Source organism: Asterias amurensis, chromosome 14, assembly GCF_032118995.1.
Source record: "Asterias amurensis chromosome 14, ASM3211899v1".
Taxonomy (NCBI): Eukaryota; Metazoa; Echinodermata; class Asteroidea; order Forcipulatida; family Asteriidae; genus Asterias; species Asterias amurensis.
The window spans coordinates 2257242-2272832 of record NC_092661.1 but is presented as its reverse complement, the minus strand read 5'-3'; the positions used below and the strand labels follow the sequence as shown (position 1 = coordinate 2272832).

General features: G+C 39.6%; 1 protein-coding gene across 2 annotated transcripts in view; it reads left to right on the top strand.

Annotated features, from left to right (window-relative positions):
* The window catches only part of LOC139946974 (intraflagellar transport protein 88 homolog), a 29937-nt gene that overhangs the window by 525 nt on the left and 13821 nt on the right, over positions 1–15591 (top strand). For both annotated transcript variants that reach the window (XM_071944774.1, XM_071944773.1), the window contains exons 2-13: positions 1458–1576; positions 2048–2110; positions 3203–3259; positions 5401–5463; positions 6103–6239; positions 6715–6910; positions 7759–7976; positions 10430–10661; positions 10956–11026; positions 13209–13295; positions 14238–14337; positions 14920–15076. In XM_071944774.1, the coding sequence (XP_071800875.1) occupies positions 1490–1576; positions 2048–2110; positions 3203–3259; positions 5401–5463; positions 6103–6239; positions 6715–6910; positions 7759–7976; positions 10430–10661; positions 10956–11026; positions 13209–13295; positions 14238–14337; positions 14920–15076 (1468 nt within the window). In that variant the 5' untranslated portion in view covers positions 1458–1489. The remainder of the gene's footprint in view (positions 1–1457; positions 1577–2047; positions 2111–3202; positions 3260–5400; positions 5464–6102; positions 6240–6714; positions 6911–7758; positions 7977–10429; positions 10662–10955; positions 11027–13208; positions 13296–14237; positions 14338–14919; positions 15077–15591) is intronic.

Sequence of the window (15591 nt, the reverse complement as noted above, 5' to 3'; positions counted from 1 at the left end):
AAGATTTCATATTGATTTTGTTTGCCCCACCACAGCAGTTCAATTCAACTCCTCCCTGTAGCTAATAAACAAATGAGGTACCAATGTAATGTTATTTTAGATAAAAACTAGTGTTAGGGCCTACTTGCTGTGTTGTTCTAAAATGTTATTGTTTAGGGACTGTCCAAATTTGTCAACATTTTTTCTAGTCAGCCTGAAAGAAAAAAATAAATAAAATGGTTTTGCACTTGTTTGATTAGACTTGGTAACTCAGGGGTGCTGTACTCCTATTAGAACCTAGTATGACCAAAGATGTTTTTTTTTTTTTAAAGGAGTACAGCGCCCTCTCTGCATGCTCTGCTCTTTGATCTGCTTCTTTAGCGGTAGCACTGATGATTCTGTTGTCAAAAGCTCATTGGATTCTAACTATTCAAAATACAAGCCCATCTTTGAAAGGGCAAGGTCATTTTCATTTTGCAGAGGGCACATCAGTTGGAAAGTCTTAAAGGCAGTGGACACTATTGGTAATTACTCAAAATAATTACTAGCGTAAAACCTTTCTTGGTGACCAGTAATGGGGAGAGGTTGATGATAGGTTCGAGGTTCGAGAAAGAAGTAATTTTCCATGAATTTGATTTCGAGACCTCAAGTGTAGAACATGAGGTCTCAAAATCAACTTGTTGTGACAAGGGTTTTTTTTCTTTCATTAATATCTCGCAAGTTCGATGTCGATTGAGCTCAAATTTTCACAGGTTTGTTATTTTATGCATATGTTGAGATACACCAACTGTAAAGGCTAGTCTTTGACAATTACCAAACGTGTCCACTGCCTTTAAAGACACTGGACACAATTGGTAATTCTTAATTGTCTAAGACCAGTGTTGACAGTTGGTGTATATCTCAACATTATGCAAAAAAATAACAAATCTTTGGAAATTTGAGCTCAAACGGTCATTGAAGTTGCGAGATAATAATGAAAAAAAGAAAAAAACCTTCAAGTCACACGAGGTTGTGTGCTTTCAGATGCTTGATTTCAAGACCTCAAATTCTTAACAATTGAGGTCTCGAACTCAAATTCGTGGAAAATTACTTCTTTCTCGAAAAGTACAACTTTGAAGAGGGAGCCGTTTTTCACAATGTTTTATACCATCAACCTCTCCCCATTACTCATTACCAAGTAAGGTTTTATGCTAATAATTATTTTGAGTAATTACCAATAGTGTCCACTGCCTTTAAATTAAAGCCAATGGGAAACTTTTGAAGGGGCATCAAGGCCAAGACCAAGGCAACAGAGACCTTTGCCTCAGTGAAATTCCAGGATACTGAGGCTACTATTCCCAACGAGCTCATCTCAAATATATTCTAAGGGCGAAAATTTATTTCATTTCATCCTCAGATCCGGATTAGACTAAAATCTTAATCAGCAATGACTCATCCCTGATTATTATTTTTGTATTCCTCCCATCCCATTATTGCAGTTTGACGTTGAATTAAATCAAGACAAGTCAAGATGATGGAGCAGGTTCATCTCGCTGGAGACGAGGACGATGAATTGTACTCTGGGTACAACGACTACAATCCACTCTTCGATACTGAGGTAAGTCGTAGAATAAAAAACTACCCATTTATAAATAGGCCTAAATAATACCCCAAGCAAAAACAGGGTGTCCAAACTTAAAGCAGGGTTTCCAAAAGACACCCACAGACACCCCTTTGTAATAATGAGAAGTAATTACAAAGGCTGGTGCTTTGGGCTCCTACTCAAGGTCACTGTTCCCGTGGCAGACCACAAACCACCTCTGTGGACACCTTGTGCCGGGACTCTGGCCTACGACTGGAAGAGCTGCATACAGCAATGGAGGACCAACGTCTTTGGAGGGCCATCATCCGATGCTCCGCTTCGACTGAATGAATGAAATGACAAAGGCTTTCACAACACAGATGACATGTTGCTTTTTTGTAAAACCTCTCTGTTTTGTCCACATGTTTGCTATGTTGTTTATTTTTATGATATTATTTGTGAAATGAAGTATATTAGTTTACCAGATTTTCTTGTTTGGTTTGACAGAATCTTCAACAAGATGAAGGATTTCAGAATGCGGTCAAGACGAGCCATGGACGACGACCTCCTGTGAGTGTTTGATTAACTCCCTTTTGGTTTTCTCTGCTCGAGTTTTCTTTGAAGCCATTGGACACTTTCGGTAAACAGTATTGTCCAAGGCCCACCCTTCGTGTATTACAACTTCTATATAAAACAGCCAACTTGTAAACATTTTGGCACAATCGGTCATCGGAGTCGGGAGAAAAAAAACGGGAAAACCTACCCTTGTTTCCGCAGGTTTCGCCGTGTCATGTTTGACATGTGTTTAATATAAATCCGTAATTCTCGATATCGAGAATTGATATTGTTTTAATGTTTTCTCAAAAAGTAAAGCATTTCATGGAATAATATTTCAAGAGAAGTCTTTCACCATTACCTTCTGTAAACCCTGTAAGTAATTGGTAAATCTGTGAACTTAAAAAAAAAAAATTTTGTACCGAAAAAGTCCAATGGCTTTTAAGAGGGGCTACGAGATCAAATACATAGGTCACAGGTTAAAGTCCTGCTCTAGTCAACTTTCTTCATTCAATACAACCCCAAATAAGTCTCTAACCTTACGCAAAAATATGATAAAATTTAATTGACTCTTTTTGACCGAAACATGAAACATACATCGTTTAATCCAACCATTGTATTGGTGAATTTGTTTACTTTTGTTTTGGGTTAAAGGGAAGGTACACGTTTGGTAATTACTCAAAACAAATATTAACTTAAAAACTCTCTTGGTAACGAGAATTAGAGAGGTGTTGATAGTATAAAACATTGTGAGAAACAGCTCCCTCTGAAGTAGCATAGAATTTGAGAAAGAGGTAATTTCTCACCAAAAGAATAAACGACTCTAGCCAGAAGTCTTTTGTTCCTACCTGAAATTAGACAAATTAGTCCAACAAGGGTGTTTTTTCTCTCATCATTTTCTCGCAACTTCGATGACCAATTTAGCTCAAATTTTCACAGGTTTGTTATTTTATGCTTATGTTGGGATACACCAAGTGAGAAGACTGGTCTTTGACAATTACAAAACGTGTACATTCCCTTTAAATTAAATGAATTGTTAACTTTTTTGTACATTTGTTTACTTTTGTTTTGGGTTTAATTAAATCGTTTACTTTTTTGTATTTGTAGATGACAGCCACGAGGCAATTTGGCATCCAGCGCGGACAAATGGGTACAGCTGCCGGGGTAAGCTTTTTACTCTGATTCATATTATTGTTTCATGAAAAGGTTATCTTATTGACCCCTTGCACGCCCGTCACACGCGACGACTGGCGTACGCTCAGTTACGTTGGCAGATATGTTTACGTGTAAACGCCCCGTCGTCTAAAAAAGCGCACTTCACTGAATTACTCACAGTGCATTGCCCACCAGTATGGGGCATCCAAGATTATTCTATACACCAATTCAGGCGCGCAGTGTTGAGCAGCGTGCGCCATTGCTGAGGTGTACATGTGCTTAGTTTTGTGCACAAAGACATGAGGAAATCATGTTTCTTTTCACTCTTTATGGACATGAAATGTTTTCCTCAACGACTATCACATTTTCCTTAACAGGACATCATGATATACTAATGAAGATCACTGACTACAAAATTTGCAACTAAATAAAAAGCGAATCACCTTGAAAACGGTGCTTGTCTTATGTGAATTAGGTTTTGTCATAATTTCAGTATTTTCCTTTGTGCTTAATTAAAAAAAAAAAAAGCAAGAATGTAGTAAATCGTCATATAGTGCAGCCATGTCAGAGAAATCGCATAGATTGTCCAGAAAGACATTAAATTTCCATAAAAAGAGAAAAGAATAAGATTTCCTTATGTCTCTGTGCACAAAATTAGGCACATGTTACCTCAGCAATGGCCGCGCCCGGTGCGCGCCTGAATTGGTCATGACATCAGGTGAATGGGGCCAATAGAATGTTTTCCTACTTTGGAAGTCTGAGGCAGTGATCATAATAATTTAAATTTGAGCGACAGTTCCGCTATTCCTATTGGTGGAGGGCGCGTCACGTGGGTGTGTATAAACCTTTGTTTAAGACCAGTAAAAAGTGTTAATTCATGGGCGTGACACGCGACCTTGCACCTGTTCTTTTAAGACAGTTTTTCATTCCTATTGGTCGAGAGCAACGGCTTAAACAGTTGTGCCACATCACGCGATACGTGCGACGTGCACAGCATTCCCTTATAAGGAGTTGTTTACCCGAGGGCGGCGGAGGGCTTTACCATTTCATAGCTGGAGGGGTGTTGTGTTGAAAGAAATCATTAAACAATTAAAATTTTTGCATTTATTTTACTTTTTGACCAAAAAGTGATGATGTTTTTGACTGAAAAGGTATTTATGAATGGGAATCAAAGTGTGTTGAATCAGTTTTCAACTAGTGGTTTAAACCCGCCGAGGCCTGATTCTTTATAATTTAGCTCGACTTCGTCTCAGTAAAATTATCAAGAACCAGGCCTCGTTGGGATTAAACCACTAGTTGAAAACCTCTTCACCACACATTGATTCCCTTATTTATACCTTTGGTTTTTGGAGCCGTCCGATTGAACCTGGAGCGAGTATGTCCACCCAGAAAAAAATAATCCCAAATAGGCATAAACTATTTGAAAAGTGTTACTATAGTAATGCCGCCCAGATTCGAATTTCGGAGCATAAAAACTGTTATCTTTTTACATAAAAAGCACCCTACTTCAAAGTGGAATGTTTCTCAAAATGCTTGATGTATAATGTCCTATCATAAGCTACTGTAGTCTTCTTACCGTAAGTTAATTATAAATACTATTAAAGGAACACGTTGCCTTGGACCGGACGAGTTGGTCTCTAAAAAGTGCTTGTAACCGTTTGATATAAAATGTACATGGTTAGAAAGATTTTGTAAAAGTAGAATACAATGATCTACACAAGTATGCCTCGAAATTGCGTGGTTTACCTTTTACTAACACGGTCGGCCATTTATGGGAGTCAAATTTTTGACTCCCATAAATGGCCGACCGTGTTAGTACGCAAAGTAAAAGGAAAACCACGCATTTTCGAGGCAAACTTGTCTAGATCATTATATTCTACTTTTGAATTATCTATCTAACCATATATGCATTTTATAACAAACAGTTTCAAACGCTTTTCAACGACCAACTCGTCCGATCCAAGGCAACGTGTTCCTTAAGAGTGATAACCAAACTTTCCCTTTTAGGGAACAGAAATAATTGTATGCGCAATAATGTTGATTTGTTTTTACAACTCCAAAAGCCAAGTGAAACTAAAAGCTGTGGGTAAAGAAAGATTCCACGCCTTTTATTTTGATTGCATTTTTTTTCCTTTCTTTTTTTTAATTAGGCTCGTCTGAAAACTGGCCTAGTGTCGTCAATGGGTCGACCAGTTACTGGCATGGCTGCAGCGGTAAGTCACATTTTGACATTCTCCCTGGCTTGTCGTTGTCGCAGTCAACACTCTCGACTCAAGCTCTGCTGTTGTCAGCTGCTGTTGTTGTCCTTGTTGGTCTTCTTGTTCTTGTTTTTTGTTGGGGGGAGGGTTTACATTTTCACAGTTTTTTGATGCTGTAGTATGTTAATGTATTTTTTTATGTATCGCCTGATATTTTTTCTAATAAATAAATAAATAAATAAACAAACTATTTAAAGCCATTATACACTTTCAAAACAGAAAAAAATAAACGAAAGTTCACAAATTTACAAATAAACTTATAGGGTTTACAGAAGGTAAAGGTAAAAGACTTCTCATGAAAAATTATTCCATGAAATGCTTTACTTTTTGAGAAAACATTGAAACAATTATCAATTCTCGACAACGAGAATTACGGATTTATAGTAAACACATGTCATGACACGGCGAAACATTCAGAAACAAGGGTGGGTTTCCCGTTATTTCTCCTGACTCCGATGATCGATTGAGCCTAAACTTTCACAGGTTTGTTATTTTATATTTAACATGTGATACACGAAGTGTGGGCCTTAGACAATACTGTTTACTGAAAGTGTCCAATGGCTTTAATTCAACTATTTTTTTTATTGATGATAGGATGGTAGTGTTGCCAGACCCATGACAGCTGTCAAAGCCGCTGGTTACTCTTCGACTGGACGAGGTCAATCATTTGACCCCATGAATCAGGCCTTAAAAGGCCCTGCACCACCGCTAGAATCTAGAAGTGAAGACACGTAAGTTGAAGAAAATAATTCCGTCTCGATTTTACGAAGTACTTTCGAAGTTTCATTTTAAAGGCACTAGACACCATTGGAAAATACTCAAAATCATTCTTAGTGTAACAACTTACTTGGTGAAGAGCAATTGAGAGCTGTTGAAAGTATAAAACATTGTGAGAAACGGCTGCGTCTGAAGTACCGTAGTTCTTGAGAAAGAGGTGTTTTCTCACTCGAATAATAGAAGACTTCAGGCCTAAAGCCTTTTATTGGAAATCTGATAGCACACAAATTAATTTGTGCAGAAAGGGTGTTTTTTCTTTCATTATTCTCTTGCAACTTTGATGACCAATTGAGCAAAAAAAATTCACATATTTGTTAATTTATGCGTATGTTGGACTACACCAAGTGAGAAGACCGGTCTTTGACAATTACCAAAGATGTCCAGTGCCTTTAAGATAACAGTTTATAAAAAAGCTTTTGTTTCTTACAGACCTGAGGAGAAGATCAAGAGCCTTGAGAAGCAGGTGAATGGTTTGATCGAGGCTAGCTGCTTGGCCCATAGCAGAGGAGAGCTGAGCTTGGCCCTGGAGAAGGCTAAAGAAGCAGGGAGGAAGGAAAGAGTCTTGGTCAGGCAGAGAGAGCAAGTGTCTAATGGGGATCAAGTTAATCTGGATCTAACCTACTCGGTAAGTTTAGGAACTTTGGCTAGACCTACTCAGTAAACTTAGGAACCTTGGGGTCAGGTTGGCGTAGCAGTGTCTTGTCTTGCCTTCCGCCTCAAGAAGGTTAAAGAGGCAGAGAGGAAGGATAGAGCCTTGGTCCGACAGAGAGAGCAAGTGTCTAATGAGGATCAGGTTAATCTGGATCTTACCTACTCGGTAAATTAGTAACCTTGGCTAGACCTACTCAGTAACTTTAGGAACCTTGGGGGGTCAGGTTGGCGTAGCGGTGTCTTGTCTTGCCTTCCACCTCTAGAAGGTTAAAGAGGCAGAGAGGAAGGATAGAGCCTTGGTCCGGCAGAGAGAGCAAGTGTCTAATGAGGATCAGGTTTATCTGGATCTTACCTACTCGGTAATCTAGTAACCTTGGCTAGACCTACTCAGTAAGTTTAGGAACCTTGGGGAGTCAGGTTGGCGTAGCGGTGTCTTGTCTTGCCTTCCACCTCTAGAAGGTTAAAGAGGCAGAGAGGAAGGAAAGAGTCTTGGTCCGACAGAGAGAGCAAGTGTCTAATGAGGATCAGGTTAATCTGGATCTTACCTACACGGTTACCTACTGGGTAAGCTTAGGAACCTTGGCTAGACCTACTCTGTAAGCTTTTTAAGATCAAATAATAACACCCCAGATTGCAGGGAAGGGCTTTTAAAACCAAAGATAAATTTTAATCTTGGGTTTCATGCTCGCAAGTTTTCGAGCTCAATTTCATGCTTTGCGCTCAGAGTTAATTTTTTTTCTTATCAACAGCCTATGATCACATCCCTGAGTGTAATCTAATTGACAGTTAACAGTTGCATTTGGTTCACCTCCCCCCTCACAGGTGCTCTTCAACTTGGCCAATCAGTACGAGGCGAACGAGATGTTCCAAGAGGCCCTTAACGCCTACCAGGTCATCGTCAAGAACAAGATGTTCTCTCACGCCGGCCGACTCCGCGTCAACGTCGGCAATATCTACTTCAAGCAGAGGAACTTCCCTAAGGCTGTCAAGTACTATAGGATGGCGCTGGATCAAGTCCCCACTACTCATAAAGAGATGAGGTTAGTGAACAAACAACATCTCTTTTCACTTTACTCTATTCTTAGGGTTGCCCCAGGGGAATAAAGGCCGGCCTTTAAAGACACTGGACACTATTGGTAATTCTCAAAGACCAGTCTTCTCACTTGGTGTATCTCAACATATGCATAAAATAACAAACCTGTGAAAATTTTAGCTCAATTGGTCGTCGAAGTTGCGAGATAATAATCAAAACAAAAAACATCCTTGTTGGATGAAGTCGTGTGCTTTCAGATGCTTGATTTCGAGACCTCAATTTCTAAATCTGAGGTCTCAAAATCAAATTCGTGAACAATTACTTCTTTCTCGAAAACTACGTTACTTCAGAGGGAGCCGTTTCTCACAATGTTTTATACTATCAACAGCTCTCCATTACTTGTAACCAAGAAAGTTTTTATGCTAAAAATTATTAATTACCAATAGTATCCACTGCCTTTATGTGATGCAACTTTTCTGGAGTTTTGCATTCTGTTGATGTGCCCGAAGTAAAATCTTCATTTCAATGATCTGAAACTACGTCTAGCTTAATGCCAGCTCCTGTCTTTATGGTCTCATTTATTATCCTCATCCATAGAGTGTCATGGCCGAGTGGTTAAGAGCATCGAATTCAAGTTCTGGTGCTGAATCCCGGTCATAACACTTGTGTCCTTGAGCAAGATACTTTACTATTATAATTGCTTCTCTTCACCCAGGGGTATAAAATGGGTACCTGCGAGGGTAGAGGTTGATATTGTGTATGAAAAGCCACAAGCGCCTTACAGGCAGCTCAGGGCTGTATACTCTCAAGGGAGCTGAGAAACATTACAGGGATGTTATTGGCCCCGAATCCCGGTCGTGACGCTTGTTACATAAAGTTGGGGAGGTAGTGCTTTCCACCAGCCAGGCTTCTGATTGATGATACCCAAGCCTACATCCGTATGGACTGTAAAGGGAGTAACCCTGTTTCAGCCCTAGGAGTAGGTGGCAGCGGCCACTGGAAAAAAAAAAATTTGTAGCCCACACCATGAAATGGCCTTCAGGCCTTGTGTGTCTGGCGAGTTGCATACAAAAAAAAAAATAATAATTACTTTCAAATGTTGGCTTTAAGTCTGGTAGAATACAATTCTGTTGAATAGAACCCATACAAGAATTGTTTTTTTCTTAAAGCTTGTTGAAATAAAAACAATATATATAATGTATATTTGGTTTGCGGTAACACCATGTGTGTATCTACTTGCCAGGTAGAGTATGTTCTAAGAGAACTGTCTTGCTTTATTCTACTGCCGCGGAGTAGATAATTGGAGGTTCGGGAGACTTCTCAGTTCTGAAAAGAACTGTCCTGCTTTTTAACTATTACCAGGGCAGTCTCCTGACAATGACTAGAGCAAGCAAGTCGAAACGTTGAGACCAATTCAGAACTGACTCCGCGGCAGAACAGTTAATTACGATCCTATAAGCTAAAGTAGTAGTCCAGTCTATTTTCTATACCATCCGCCCTGGTAATAGTTAAAAAGCAGGACAGTTCTTTTCAGAACTGAGAAGTCTCCTGAACCTCCGATTATCTACTCCACGGCAGTAGAATAAAGCAAGGAAATACTCTACCTGGCAAGTAGATACACACATGGTGTTACCGCAAACCAAATGTACATTGATACCTCACCATGCAATGCCTCAAATCCTATAATATACATGAAGGTAAATTGTGTAGAAAGTTCTTTCACATTAAGATTCTGGTCTTGTTAAATAGAATCCAGCACAGTTAACATTTAAGTTTGAAGCCTTGTGGAATGTTATCCCAACTTGGAGCCCTGACACTGGAAAAAAACATCTTGCTGTACTTCATAAATATTTTTGTTTTTGCCGCTAGAGGGCGCGCTGTTCGTTTGTGAATGAGATCGTATGGGCGGATTGATATTAGTTTTAGACAGTGTCACTCGGTTCATTCATAAAAATAACCGGATCTAATTTAAAGATGGCGAATTGCTTTTTCTTTTGATCGTGATTGACTCTACGTGAAGGAAAACTTTCGTAATCTTTGAACAAATTACGTCAGAAATGTCATTGTTTTAACTCTTCATGGAGGTGAGCATAGTTAAATACATAATTTATGCTGTTTTATGCTGTCTTAATAGAAGTTTCATAAGGATTCAGACAAAACATTCATATCAGTTGTCGCCCGACGTCCGCGGATATTTGGATATTAAAAGAATATCCGGTTACTTGGTTGTAATTACAGAACTATCCGGTTTATAAATAGGTATTCGTGCCCTATGCGGATATCCGGTTAAGAAAAAAAAGGCATTCGCGGTTACGGATTGGAAAACCTATTCGCCATTAACCGGATATTCGAATATAAGTTAAGTTTGAAGCCTTGTGGAATAATATCCCAAATTGGAGCCCTGACACTGGAAAAAAAACATCTTGCTGTACTTAATAAATATTTTTGTTTTTGCATTAGAAACAAGATCATGAAGAACATCGGCATTGTGTTTGTGAAGATGGGACAGTACAGCGATGCGATCACCTCCTTCGAGCACATCATGTCGGAGAAGCCTGACTACGAGACGGCCTTCAACCTTGAGCTGTGTTACTACGCTACAGGAGACAGAGACAAGATGAAGAAGACGTTCCAACAACTGCTCTCCGTTGACCTGAATCTTGACGATGAGGATAAATATTTACCGCACCCTGTAAGTATTGACACCATCTTGGTCACGGTCCCTGTGATCAACAGCAGTAATGGATGCATTTATTCTTTGTTGAAAAGAGAACCAGACTATTTGATACTAGAGGCTCGGTTTGGTTGAGCAATGCAAAGGTCATTGAATCAAATGTCACCCAAGTGGAAGTACTGAATATACAGTACCAAACATATCGGTGTAAGGATAACAGCAAGTTATATTGTTGGCTCATGTTGCCCAAAATGTGTTCTGTGGTTTTGATTATTGTTGTAAATAATATGACTTTTTATTTCTGTTTGATAGGATGACAAGCACGCCAATCTGGTTCTTGAGGTCATCAAGAAAGATCCACTTAGGGTCAGAGAAAAAGAAATGTAAGTTTATTTTGTTTTGTTTTGTTTTGTTTGGGGGCAGCCTGGCTACCGTGGCCACATTGATACAGAATTTCACTGTAAAAAGAAAAATTGCTCAGCAAAGAAAAATCCTGCTTTAAGTAACTGGGTGAGAGTTCATATTTCAATGAACAGCCACAGGCATATAAGGCCATTTTTTAGTTGATAACTTGGATTATCGAAGAAAAAAAAATCATCACGATTTCCATGTTCTGCCATCACTTCATCACTCAGATTTTACCATTTTTGTTGTTGAGTAAATTGGATAGTTTATCTCATAACAAATGAAATGATGGCCAAATTTGTCCACACTTACCACCACCAGTGCCACAGATACAATGTGCAGCGATGATATTCTTCTGTGCATACAACATGACCCCTACATGTTCAGTGCATGTCTACCGGGGGAGCCAGTGGAATTGTGATAAAACAACACTTGTATTTGTGGAGAGCACATTAACTAACAAATGTGCGAGTTTGTTTCAAGAACAAAGTTAAAGGCAGTAGACACTACTGGTAATTACTCAAAATAATTATTAGCATAAAACCTTTTTTGGTGACGAGTAATGGGGAGAGGTTGATGGTATAAAACATTGTGAGAAGCGGCTCCCTCTGAAGTGCCATAGTTTTCGAGAAAGAAGTTATTTTCCACGAAATCAACCATCTAAACGCACACAACTTCTTGTGACAAGGGTGTTTTTTCTTTCAGTATTATTTCGCAACTTCGATGACCGATTGAGCTCAAATTTTCACAGGTTTGTTATTTTATGCATATGTTGAGATACACCAAGTGAGAAGACTTGTCTTTGACAGTTACCAATAGTGTCCACTGCCTTTAACTGAAAAATGTGCGAGTTTGTTTCAAGAACAAAATTAAGTCATGAATGTTATTTGTTTGGTGTAACACAGGCATGAGAATCTTCCGGTTTAAACCGGAATTCCGTTTTTTTTCCTTTGAAAGTTGTGGTCTCTGAGTTCGATGTGAATTTGCTATAAAATTCGGGGGGTAGGTTTTGGGGGGTATACATTTTGATTTCTCTAATCCCTCTTCTCTAGTCAGACAATGTAAGTTTACCTTTGTAATTGTTATTATCGCGGATCCACACGGCGTTCATGAAAAAACCGGCACCTAAACAATAAATTGCCGTCCAGCAGTTGGCCCAGTTTACGGCTTGTGGTGGTCTTCCTGGCATCGCGCATGCATGCAGCAGCAGCGACAGATGTATAAACTTGCCTCATTCCTCGCTTCGTTTATAGTGGTACGGTTTAATAATGTTTGCATGTAATGCGCTTGCTGCTACAGCAAAGATAACACGTGTGGAGACTTTTGAAAGTCTACTGAAAAAACAATGCACGTGTTTTGCACCATGTGTAACCGTGTACGTGCAGGTTTGTACACGAACCAATGAGCGGCGCGGCACGAATCTGAGATCGCCGGCAGGCCATGGCAAACTGGTACCTGTTATTGCCTCACAACCAGCGAAAGATATATTGGGAACCAGCGAACACACTGTACGTCCGGACGACGTGCTTTCTTCGTTGGTTCTATTTCTATGTTGGGGTCTAATCTCAACCTCGTTCCAGTTATACTCTATGCTGAATAACAACCTCTTTCTCAAAAACACATCGCTCTCGTTAAAATCACAAACATTTAATTGAACCGAATTTCAAATCAAGAACCTATAAAAATGGCTGTTGGTGAGACAAAAAGAATTTTCAAGGGCAGAAATAAGGGATAAGATCGTCAAAAAAATAAAAATACTGTTATTATTATTATTATTATTATTTTTTTTTTTCCCTTCTTTTTTCTGGAATTGTAACAAAATCGCAGGCGAACCCAAAATTGTTAGAATTTTTTGAGCTTTACATTCCTTATTTTCCCTTAAACCTATTATTTTTGTTTAAAAAAAGGAAAAATCATACAAAAGTAGCTCACTTCTACTGGAAAAATAGGTAACAGAAATGCATCAGAGACCACCACAGAGCTTCTAAAATACCCATAGCTCCCAGGGCCCTTAAGCGGGCCCTGGACCCCGGCCGTAAGGGACTTCGCGCTGCGCGCTCGTGTTGCTTCGAACACAAAAATGATGGAATATTGACATTTCCAATCAACTGAATTTTTTCCTGTTTTTTTATCATCACCCATTCTCATGCCTGGTAACAGGAAAGAAGGAATGGAGCGCTTTGTGATGGCTGCTGCTAAACTCATCGCTCCGTCCATCGAGCAAAGCTTCTCAGCTGGCTACGACTGGTAAGTTGACTCACTAGAGACAGACAGCCAGCGGGACTGATCTACCCCCAAACCGGTAGATTTTACACAATATTTGGGTGCATGCGCCACCAAGGCCAGAGCACCCAGGGGGACCCCCGATCTCAGGGATCACTGCTGGGTGTGTCTTCTCTAGTTCTATTACCAAATAACCCCAACTTGAATGGACCATGATCGTTAAACTTATTAGAGTGTCCAGCACACTGGACTCAAGCTCTGGGGTTTGTATCAGTAGAGTGTGAGTTCAAGTCACGGTCTTGACACGTGGCTTTAGGCTCGGCACTTTGCTTCATCCTTCGGATGAGACGTAAAGCCAAAGGTTGTGTAATCAAGAACTCACCTACATTATTACCAAATAACCCCAACTTGAATGGACCATGATCTTTAAACTTATTAGAGTGTCCAGCACACTGTACTCAAGCTCTGGTGTTTTTTATCAGTAGAGTGTGAGTTCAAGTCACGGTCATGACACGTGGCTGTAGGCTCGGCACTTTGCTTCATCCTTCGGATGAGACGTAAAGCCATAGGTTGTGTAATCAAGAACTCACCTACATTATTACCAAATAACCCCAACTTGAATGGACCATGATCTTTAAACTTATAAGCATGTCCAGCACACTGTACTCAAGCTCTGGTGTTTTTTATCAGTTAGGTGTGAGTTCGAAGAACCCCCTTACATTTAACGCAAAGAGAAGGGGTTTGTCCTGGTGTTTCTGGCAGTTGCTGCTGAATGTTGAAACCATCCAAGGTCATTACCACACAGTGAAAACCGGCTCCTCACACTGGTGTTGCCTTACTATCCCAATTAGGGAACACAGCAGGGGTCTATGCCACACTGTCCACAGTCGTACAGTAATTTCTTTTGGAAGATCGGTAGTTGAACTTTTCTGATGATAATTGTTTTCTTTGTTCCCAATGTCACAGGTGTGTAGACTGTGTGAAACAATCGGCCTACACTGATCTGGCCAATGACCTGGAGATCAACAAAGCCATCATGTATCTCAAACAGAAGGAGTTTGCACAGGTACTAAATAACTCACTGCTATTAACTTATTCATCGCCAAGATCGTACCATCTATTTTAAATACTCAAAAAGCATTATCAATCATACATTCGACCTGTAATATACATGTTATTATAAGTTGAAGAGGGCATTATATGACTCAAGTCAGGAAATACTGTTGACTTTGTACCAATGCAACACAAATCAGCAAGCAGGGCAAGCCCGGCGTACATTTTCTAGTAAAAACTTATATGAACTAGTAAACACCACCTCTCAACTTGCCCTGTGGGCAACTAAAAACTGTGCGACCTACTTGTTTTAAAATGCTCGTATTTCTTCCATTCACAGATGTGAATCATACATTTTTTATGTGTTTATTCATTTTTGAGTGTTTGAGTGTAACTTTATTTGCCTATTATACTGGATGTGATTGCTACCATTAATGCATTCGAATACATTTATGATAACCATGTTTAAAATCAGGGCCATTGGGTTAGTTGCTGTAATTATGTTCACAACCAGAATTAATAAATGAAATAGGTGTGACATCCGGACTTCAATCTTTTCATGTTATACTTGGTTATTGTTTTCTTATTTCTTCAGGCTGTTGATGTCTTAAAGGCTTTTGAGAAGAAGGATTCTAAGTGTGCCTCGGTCGCCGCCACCAATCTCTCCTTCATTTACTTCTTACAAGCGGAGTACCAACTGGCTGAGAAATACGCTGAGGTAGCGATGGCTGCCGATAGATACAACACTGCTGGTAAGTCAGTAAAGGAAACAGTAAAGGGTCACACCAACTAGTTTCTAAAACGTCCGTACTCGTCCTGAATTTTTTTTTAAATGGGTTTGGTCTGGCTTGAACATATAGCTTTAGTTGGAAATTGTCTTTAGTGTTACCCTAGTTGTTATTGGGTTCATTAGATTGAGACTCAAAGAAAAGAGGCAATGACTACTTGACTTGTTCAGTCGTAGTAATCCTTTTTATACATGAGCTGCTTTATACACTAGAGGGCGTCAATAAGATGAGTGGTTTGCAATCAACACTAGTCACTTAAATTCTGGTAATGAGTTGGGCCTGTCCGCTATCAGGATGAACGTGCTACAAACAAACCCAGTCTGTGTGCACATCAAAATGACGCCTGAGCGCACCACGTCTAGCACGTCCCTAGTACGATCCAAGTACGACAGCTCTGTTTGTAAATGTTGCCACTCCATCTAATTGAAGGGATGGTCGTCCAAGCTGTTTTTGGCAGCCTCATAGTTCTGGAACACAGT